At 40.5% G+C, this 10,148-nt stretch overlaps 1 protein-coding gene across 1 annotated transcript; it reads left to right on the top strand.

Annotated features, from left to right (window-relative positions):
• The first annotated feature begins 8,165 nt into the window (after nt 1-8,165).
• On the top strand, nt 8,166-9,642 carry LOC147900813 (hydroxycinnamoyl-CoA:piscidic acid hydroxycinnamoyltransferase-like). The gene is made up of 2 exons (XM_087375760.1): nt 8,166-8,594; nt 8,731-9,642. The coding sequence occupies exons 1-2, from the start codon at nt 8,166-8,168 to the stop codon at nt 9,640-9,642; spliced, it is 1,341 nt and encodes a 446-aa protein (XP_087231886.1).
• Nucleotides 9,643-10,148: the final 506 nt, after the last annotated feature.

The following is a 10,148-nucleotide window of genomic DNA, read 5'->3' as shown; positions in this document are numbered from 1 at the left end:
CTAGCTACACAATCAGTTTCTACACCTGTAGTAGATCTTGCCATTGCCCGAGCTCAAGCAGAATGGGATAAGAAAGATAAGTATGCATATCATTTGACCAAGCAAAATGTGCAAGATGTCATGCTAGGATAGCTCAACACCATCAAGTCATCAAAAGAAGCATGGGATATGTTTGCAGCTCTCTATGAGTCCAAGAACACTTCCAGGATTCTCACACTATGAAACCAAATCAACCAAAGTTTCTGCAACAGCAGGGAAACCGGTCATGCTTACGTACTCTGAATGAAAGACTACAACAATCAACTCGCAGCAATAGCAGGAGAAACTATGAACCCATAGAAATGGTTCAAGTCATCCTAAATGGACTAGGAGAGGGATATGAGAATCTAGTCCAGAGTATTGCCATCCAACAACAATTTCAACACTAGAAGAACTTCACTTAGTATTACTTGGTGAAGAACTCAGGACTCAAGCCATTCATGCACACAAAGGTCATTCTAATGATCACGCATTCACAGCTTTAGACAAAAGCATAGGTAGAGTTAGAGGTAGAGGTAGATCATTCCAAAGAAGTGGTCACCATCAGCAACAGAGTCATTAGCAAAGTTAGCATTAGCATCAGCATCATCCTCAGCAACATCAAAATCAGCAAAGAGAAAATCATTCCAACCGAGGAAGATTCCAAGGATGAAGGAATGCATCCACCAATGTGTCAAACATCTAGTGCATCTACTATCATAAGTTTGGACACTATGAAACAAATTTCCACAAGAAGTAGTACGACCAAGGTGGTCAATCCAGTAGCAATCGAGGGAATTTTTGCGGCAGAGGAAATCATCGTGGTGGACATTCTAGTCACAGTCATTTTGCAAATGAACATGGGAATATGTTTCTAGCAAACGAAGAACTATAGAGGATTGATACAACATTGATTGCAATCCAAAAGAGGAATTTAGCTATCAAGTTGACCAAGCAAAATAAGATCCTTGGTACATCGATAGCGATGCATCATCTCACATGACAAATCATTAGGAATGGTTCACAGAGTTGAAACCATTTGAAGGTCAAAAAAATGTCATCTACACAGCAGATAATACATTGAATCTAGTTCAAGGGACATGCATTATCCCTATGAACAATTTCACTGGTACAAAAGGATTGAAGAAAGCACTTAGCCTAGGTCAACTCCTTGATAAGACATGGGCTAGAAAGTTGTTGGCTTCAATGAATGCAGATGCCACACCAACAAAGGATCTAAGAGCTAAAATGCCAAAGGTTGTTGAGACAAAATATATGGACATTAAGAAAAAGGCCTTGTAGTCCACTACCCAAGGTAGAGCAATTGGTGGTTTACATGATGGTTCTCCATTGAGCTTCTCCTATGATATCTTGCTATTAGAGAATGATACAAATTTTGCTCTATGCTCCAAAACTCAGCAAGAACCTCTTGTTAGTAGGTCAAATGATGGAACACAACTATCGAGTCATCTTTGATGGAGATTAATGCACTATCAGGGACAAATCCATAAGATTTCAGCTAGTGGGAAAAGGTGTCAAGGAAGGACGCTTGTACATCATGCTACTAGCTATAGTACCATTTTTTCATGCCATGTCAGCTCAACCTCAATAGATGCCACTATCTGTAAAATGGAACCAGAGATATGGTCATGTCAATTTCAAGAGCTTGTTAGATCTCAGGAATTAGAATATGGCAATTGGGATTGCAAAGCTACAATTTCTTGGAAAATTTTGCAAAGCATGCTGCTTCCACAAACAAAAGCGAACCAACTTTGGCACAAGCACCTCTCGAGCATGAGGTATTCTTGATTTGATACACACAGATGTATGGGGTTATGCCTAGACCCGCATCATCAACGGTTCACTTTACTACTTGACTTTGATTGATGACTACAATAGATGTCACGCACCGTTCTTTCACAATCACGATCAAAATTGTAGCAAGATAATAATCACGAATGAACAAGAAGAGAGATTGTAGTATGAATCAAACTGATGAGTCTTTACAATAATTTTGGAGAAGAATCACTCCGTGAAGGAGCTCGATACCACCCGTCCATCCTCGAGCTATCTCACTCTCACTCTCACTCGCATGAAGATGTTCAAATCGGATGATCAAATGATCAAATCTCAATCACACTCTCACTCTCACTCTCAAAATATCTTGATCTGATCTTCTTCTTTGCGCTACCTCGATTCGCGTGCGTTGGGTTGAGTGTTCTCCTTCTCACGATCTCCTCTTCTTTTATAGCCTTTCACAAGTCCAAAATAAGCCGCTAAAAACCTCCAAAATCGGCAAAAAATAGCTTTTCTCGAAAAGCATGTGTGCGCTTTTCACCTTCTTTTAGCGTGCGCTTATGATAGCAAACGCGTACAGAATTTCGATGCATGAAAACGGCCCTGTTCAGAGCATCATCACGCCTGCCTCGTAGATCCAATGGACAAGCTCAATAGCTCATCTTGAATGTCGACCCTCTTCTTTCCCTTTGCATCGACCTTTCGTGGCTAATTCTTCCATCTAGACCTCCGTCTAACGCCTGCAACTCTTGACATGGAAATCTAGATGCACTTTTAGCTCAAAACCACTTTGTTCGCAACTTCTGACCTCCATATAGCATGCAAACGAGTGAACCACAAATTTTTCACTAGGACAAAGTTTTTCTACTCAACAAGATGTAAAACTCTCTCATACAGAGTTTCCTCAAATTATTTCTCTAACCAACTCAAAATCAAGTTGCAAAATCCAGCCGACACCATAATGGACAAAAACCAAAATTTTTTGACCAACACCAAACTTTCCCAAAACCTTAAAAACATCAAAACCATCCTTTTTGAACACTATCTGTGATATATATTCCAAAATATTCCATATACAAAATTGGAGCGTCACATCTGTTCCCTCTTTAGGAACTCTGTCCTCAGAGTTTAAATGAAAGAATCTCAGTAAGGCATCTAAGTCTACCCATGAAGCATCTTCTATAGGATAAGCATCCCACTTAACCAAAACTTCTTCTATTATTCTATTCCTAAGCCGCTTCGTGTTCTTATCCAATATATATTCAGGTTCGACTTTCAAAGTCCCATCCTCCATGATCCTAGACTTGTCCTGCAAAATATGAGTTGGGTTGGCAACATAAGATTTCAATAGACAGACATGGAAAACAGGATGCACTTTTATGTTCTCAGGTAGTTCAAGTTGATATGCAAGCGTTCCCACCCTCTTTAAGATTTTAAAAGGTCCCGCGAAACGAGGTGAGAGTCTTCTATCCTTCCCAAGGATTAGATTACTGCGTTTAGGTATTACTTTCAGAAATAGCATCTCCCCAATTTGAAATTCATGGAAAGACCGCTTCTTATCATAGTAATGCTTTTGCCTGTCTTGTGCTCTTTGAATGTTCTTTTAAATTAGTTTCACTTCCTCATCCATCCTCTCGAGCATTTGTCTAGACACTTCGACTCTATTTTGAGGATCTACAAAATTTACAGGAGTGTGGCAATTCTGACCATACAGGCTTCAAATGGAGTCATTTGAATGGAGCTATGCCATGAACTATTATAAGCAAACTCGGCTAAGGATAGAAATTCAGTCCAATTTGTTTGCTTCTCATTAACATACATTCGAAGCATATCCTCAAGTACGTGATTAATCCTTTCAGTTTCTCCGTCTATTTGTGGGTGAAAAGTTGTACTCATCTTAAGCTCCGTCCCAATTGCTTTGAATGTGGCCTTCCAAAAATTAGAAGTAAATTTGGAATCCCTATCTGACACAATACTTTTAGGCATCCCATGCAATCGAAAAATTTCTTTCACAAACAACTTAGCTACCTCAAGAGCACCATCAGTCTGGTGCGTACTTATGTAATCACAGGAACTTCTCTTTATACTCATCCACAGAAAGATTATGTTTTCCCTCTTGTACTTGCTTAAAATTATAGAACTCCATCTTCTTTTCCATATAATAATGTGGAGAACAATACCTCTTTTCAGCTGCAGTTTTGAATTCAGCCCATGTGATGGGTTGATCTTGACGTTGTCAAATTTGCACATGCGACTTCCACCATAGTTTTGCAACTCCACGTAACTGTAGTGCCACGATCTTAGCCTTTCGCGCTTCATCAAACTCTCATAGAGCAAAGAAATCTTCAAGTTCTTTGAGCCACGCTTCCAAATCTTCCCCGGTCTTCTTCTCACCATCAAATTCAGAGAGTTTTGCTTTCTTAAAAACTTGCAAAAGAGTAGATTCGGCAACATCTTCCTCACCTCTTTTTCTCCTTCAGCTCGGTACCCTGGCACCAAGCTTGACATAGACCTCTTCATCTTCTAAATTTCTGCTAGCAGCACCACCACTAGCTCTATCATCTGCTATGCCTTTTCCTTTGGACAATCTATTTAATTCCATGGTTAGCCTTCGAATCAATGAATCTTATTCTTCTAGTTTCTTTATAATTGACTCGTTGTCTGCCATCAAAACCGCACTCTGATACCACTTGTCATGCACCGTTCTTTCACAATCACGATCAAAATTATAGGAAGGTAATAATCACGAATGAACAAGAAGAGAGATTGCAGTATGAATCAAACTGATGAGCCTTTACAATAATTTTGGAGAAGAATCACTCCATGAAGGAGCTCGATACCACCCGTCTACCCCCGAGCTATCTCACTCTCACTCTCACTCTCACTCGCATGAAGATGTTCAAATCGGATGATCAAATGATCAAATCTCAATCACACTCTCACTCTCACTCTCAAAATATCTTGATCTGATCTTCTTCTTTGCGCTGCCTCGATTCGCGTGCGTTGGATTGAGTGTTCTCCTTCTCACGATCTCCTCTTCTTTTATAGCCTTTCACGACTCCAAAATAAGCCGCCAAAAACCTCCAAAATCGGCCAAAAATAGCTTTTCTCGAAAAGCGTGCATGTGCTTTTCACCTTCTTTTAGCGTGCGCTTATGATAGCAAACGCATACAGAATTTTGCTCTATTCTCCAAAACTCAGCAAGAACCTCTTGTTAGTAGGTCAAATGGTGGAACACAACTACCGAGTCATCTTTGACAGAGATTAATGCACTATCAGGGACAAATCCATAAGATTTCAGCTAGTGGGAAAAGGTGTCAAGGAAGGACGCTTGTACATAATGCTACTAGCTATAGTACCATTTTTTCATGCCATGTCAGCTCAACCTCAATAGATGCCACTATCTGTAAAATGGAACCAGAGATATGGTCATGTCAATTTCAAGAGCTTGTTAGATCTTAGGAATTAGAATATGGCAATTGGGATTGCGAAGCTACAATTTCTTGGAAAATTTTGCAAAGCATGCTGCTTTAACAAACAAAAGAGAACCAACTTTGGCACAAGCACCTCTCGAGCATGAGGTATTCTTGATTTGATACACACAGATGTATGGGGTTATGCCTAGACCTGCATCATCAACGGTTCACTTTACTACTTGACTTTCATCGATGACTACAATAGATGTCACACACCGTTCTTTCACAATCACGATCAAAATTGTAGCAAGATAATAATCACGAATGAACAAGAAGAGAGATTGCAGTATGAATCAAACTGATGAGTCTTTACAATAATTTTGGAGAAGAATCACTCCGTGAAGGAGCTCGATACCACCCGTCCGCCCCCGAGCTATCTCACTCTCACTCTCACTCGCATGAAGATGTTCAAATCGGATGATCAAATGATCAAATCTCAATCACACTCTCACTCTCACTCTCAAAATATCTTGATCTGATCTTCTTCTTTGCACTGCCTCGATTCACGTGCATTGGATTGAGTGTTCTCCTTCTCATGATCTCCTCTTCTTTCATAGCCTTTCACGACTCCAAAATAAGCCGCCAAAATCGGCCAAAAACAACTTTTCTCGAAAAGCATGCATGTGCCTTTCACCTTCTTTTAGTGTGCGCTTATGATAGCAAACGTGTACGGAATTTCGACACATGAAAACGGCCCTGTTTGGAGCATCACCATGCCTGCCTCGTAGATCTAATGGACAAGCTTAATAGCTCATCTCGGAGATCGAACCCTCTTCTTTCCCTTTGCATTTGACCTTTCATGGCTAATTCTTCCATCTGGACCTCCGTCTAATGCCTGCAACTCTTGACACAGAAATCTAGATGCACTTTTAGCTCAAAACCACTTTGTTAGCAACTTCTGACCTCCATACAGCATGCAAACGAGTGAACGACAAATTTTTCACTAGGACAAAGTTTTTCTACTCAACAAGATCTAAAACTCTCTCATACAGAGTTTCCTTAAATTATTTCTTTAACCAACTCAAAATCAAGCTGGAAAATCCAGCCGACACCATAATGGACAAAAACCAAAATTTTTCGATCAACACCGAACTTTCCCAAAACCTTCAAAACATCAAAACCATCCTTTTTGAACACTATCTGTGATATATATTCCAAAATAGTGTCACAATAGATATTGTTGGGTCTACTTTATGAAAGATAAATATGAAGTGTTTTCCAGATTTCAAGAATTCAAAGCCATTGTAGAAAACCAAATAGACAAAAAGATCAAAGTCATGAGATCAGACAGAGGAGGTGAATACATTTCTTCAACATTCATGAACTTTTGCAGAAGTCATGACATTTGAAGACAACTCACATGTGCAGATACTCCTCAACATAATGCAATAGTTGAAAGAAAGAATGGTACTTTAGCAGATAGGGCTAGAGCAATGCTTAGTGAGAAGCATCTTCCAAATTAGTATTGGGTAGAAGCAATAGCCAAATTTTTCACTAGGACAAAGTTTTTCTACTCAGCAAGATCTAAAACTCTCTCATACAGAGTTTCCTTAAATTATTTCTTTAACCAACTCAAAATCAAGCTGGAAAATCCAGCCGACACCATAATGGACAAAAACCAAAATTTTTCGATCAACACCGAACTTTCCCAAAACCTTCAAAACATCAAAACCATCCTTTTTGAACACTATCTGTGATATATATTCCAAAATAGCGTCACAATAGATATTGTTGGGTCTACTTTATGAAAGAGAAATATGAAGTGTTTTCCAGATTTCAAGAATTCAAAGCCATTGTAGAAAACCAAATAGACAAAAAGATCAAAGTCATGAGATCAGACAGAGGAGGTGAATACATTTCTTCAACATTCATGAACTTTTGCAGAAGTCATGACATTTGAAGACAACTCACATGTGCAGATACTCCTCAACATAATGCAATAGTTGAAAGAAAGAATGGTACTTTAGCAGATAGGGCTAGAGCAATGCTTAGTGAGAAGCATCTTCCAAATTAGTATTGGGTAGAAGCAATAGCCACTGCAAACTACTTGCTTAATTGGCTTCCTATCGAGCTGATACAGGGTATGACAACTTATGAAAGCATTCACTAGACACAAGCCACACATTGGGCATATCTGCATATTTGGTTGCATAGAATATGCCCACATACATAATTATCATTGCAGGAAATTGGATGCGAAGTCACACAAATCCATCATGGTTGGCTTCAGTGAAGAAAGCAAAGCATAAATCTAGATAGAGGTGTAATAAATTGAATTGCGTTTGTTGTGTAAATTAAGCATAGAGCAAAGCCAAGCAGCCAAAGTGTTATGCAACTTGAAATTTATTTTTCTAACATTTTAAGATCCACCTTCAAAGAGTTATGCAACTTGAAATTTATTTTTCTAACATTTTAAGATCCCACCTTGACCGAGTGGAGAGGGCCTCTATCCCATCGTAGATGGGTCATGCAACTTGTTATTTATTACTAAAAGACAGACCCATCTACTCGTTATTTATTACTAAAAGACAAAAGACACTCAAACAAACACAATGCAATGCAATGGTTTTGTCTTGCACAATGAGAACCTAAAGAAAGCACGAGATTGGAGTCTTTACCAAGGAGAAGAGCTAGCCCTGGGAATAATCGAGCAAGGACAACAATAATTAATTTGTCATGAACGATAAAACGGTAATCAAACATCAATGGAGCCTTTTCCAAGGAGGAGGACGGCAATCTTGTGTACGATGTATTTTTCGCCTGGGACTATGTGTAGAGATGGGCAAACTCGACCTTGTTTGAAACGTAGTAGTGTAGTGTGACATATTGCCGTGTTTACAGCTCCTTTTCGACTTCTCATACCTGCTCCCTTCCATGGCTCCTGCATCACCTGTGCGCATCCTTCATTCTTCTTTGATCAAACCCATCCATCCAACCTGGAGGTTTCCACTAGTTCTTTCTCCCGGCGATTTGAATTTCCGACGAACTCCTTACATCCGGGACGTCCTCTTCTACAAGACGGACTTAGATTACGCGTCCTTGCTGGAACGCTTGAAACGTGGCCTTTCGCTTGTTTTAGTGCACTTCTATCCTGTAGCTGGGCGCCTCGTGCAAGAACAGGATGGTCGACTTATCATAGATTGCAACGACTCTGGAGTAGAGTTGGTGGAAGCCTTCGTGGATGTGTCTTTCACCAGCTTGCAGGAGAAAGAATTTCCGGTTCACAGTTATTTTGAGGATTTGGCTCGACTGGCAGGCAAACACAGTGGTGAGAATGTAGAAGATCCCGTTCTGTCCATTCAAGTAAGTTTCTACGTCCTACGGCCTGCTGTTCGGCATCAACTTTCAATTCTTTAAGTTTGTATTCCACGAATTGTCATCTGTGTGTTAGGGCCTAGTCCAAGCTTCTTGAATGTACATCTAATGTGCTATATTACAGGTGACGAGGTTCCAAGATGGTGGGATCACGGTTGGAACTGCAGCAAGTCATGTGGTGTTCGATGCCCATTCCCTGTGGTACTTCATGAATTCATGGGCGGAATGTTGCCGAGGAGAGGATGTGTCCGTGATTCCGTTCCATGTACGTTCAGTGCTGAGGAGACAGTGCTGGTCGCGGAGCGAGGCGGAGAAACCAAAGCTGGAAGCGCCAGAGATGAGGACTACAAGCGAGATGAAATATGATAGCTGGGCGTATAGGGATGCGTCCAAGGAGGTGCATCAAAGGGTGATGCACTTGAGCAAGGGGAGCATAGAGACGTTGAAGCTGAAGGCAAAGGAGGAGTCAGGGAGGGAGGACATAAGCTCCTTCGTAGCCTGCATGGCATATGTGTGGAAGCGGTTGATAGCTGTGCAAGAACTCGAAGCCGGGCATGTGGTGAATCTGGCAGTCCCGGTGAACGTAAGGGCGAGATTGAGGCCATCCCTTGGGAATGCCTATTTCGGAAATGCTTTAGAATTTGCCATTGTGAGGGGTGAGGCAGTTGAAGTCACGAGAGAGACCCTTGGGGCCACTGCATCCAAGATCAAGGATGCAGTGAAAGCAACGACGGATGAGGAGTTCATACGAGAAAACTTGGGGTCTCGCAGAGACATGGGCATTGGACTACGTGCATTTAGGCTTGCTGGTTTCGACCTTACAATCTTCTTCCATGGCCCCAAATTCCCCATTTATTCAATCGATTTGGGCACTCGTATCGGTACACCTTTATCTATCCGGCCCGCTTTAGTCCCTAGCAAGATGATGGTAAACGTTTACCCCGGCAAGGAACCTGGTAGCATGGATGTCTGCCTCGCCCTCCACAGTCCCATGTTGCATGCCTTTGACACTCTGCCTTCTCCTTGTAGCATATGAAATTCCTCGAGCTACCGATGAGAGTGAAAACTATGTGTAAGATAGCACATCAATCTCTCAAAAGGGGGACTTTAATTGCGAATTTATTATTTTGGAAACTAGTTTAATTACAGCATGGATTAGTAAAATAAATTCAAAAGAAAAGCTAAAGTTGGCACAAGATGTGGTCAAACTAATAGATCTATATCTATGCAAACAAACACATTATGAAGGATTTTAAAACTCAACCCACATCAAGGATTATATATTCTCAATCCACAACAAGGATTTCGTAATCTCACTATCACACTATTTTCTAAAAATTAAAGAAAGAATACATGTTGAGAGGTTCTAGAGCATATTCATACATACCTAAATGGTCGCATTGCCTTGAAAGCCAACTATTTATCCTCATTAGTGTTAGCATTATTAGTGGTAAATATAACACTTTTGGGCTAGTACAGGGCATGTATCACTATAATAGGACATTGAAACTAGGAGTATGTGTATGAATAGTTGAAGCCCAA

This window comes from Dipteris shenzhenensis, chromosome 6 (genome assembly GCF_047967505.1).
Source record: "Dipteris shenzhenensis isolate YYH24624 ecotype China chromosome 6, Dip_SZ_1.0, whole genome shotgun sequence".
Lineage (NCBI taxonomy): Eukaryota > Viridiplantae > Streptophyta > Polypodiopsida > Gleicheniales > Dipteridaceae > Dipteris > Dipteris shenzhenensis.
The sequence above is the reverse complement of the archived record's forward strand: the minus strand, read 5'-3'. Positions and strand labels throughout refer to the sequence as shown.

Bases quoted from the DNA above. Each gene is read 5' to 3' on its own strand.
- LOC147900813 (XM_087375760.1), top strand. From the start codon at position 8,166: ATGGCTCCTGCATCACCTGTGCGCATCCTTCATTCTTCTTTGATCAAA. The intron at 8,595-8,730 runs GTAAGTTTCTAC...GCTATATTACAG, and splicing joins ATCCCGTTCTGTCCATTCAA to GTGACGAGGTTCCAAGATGG.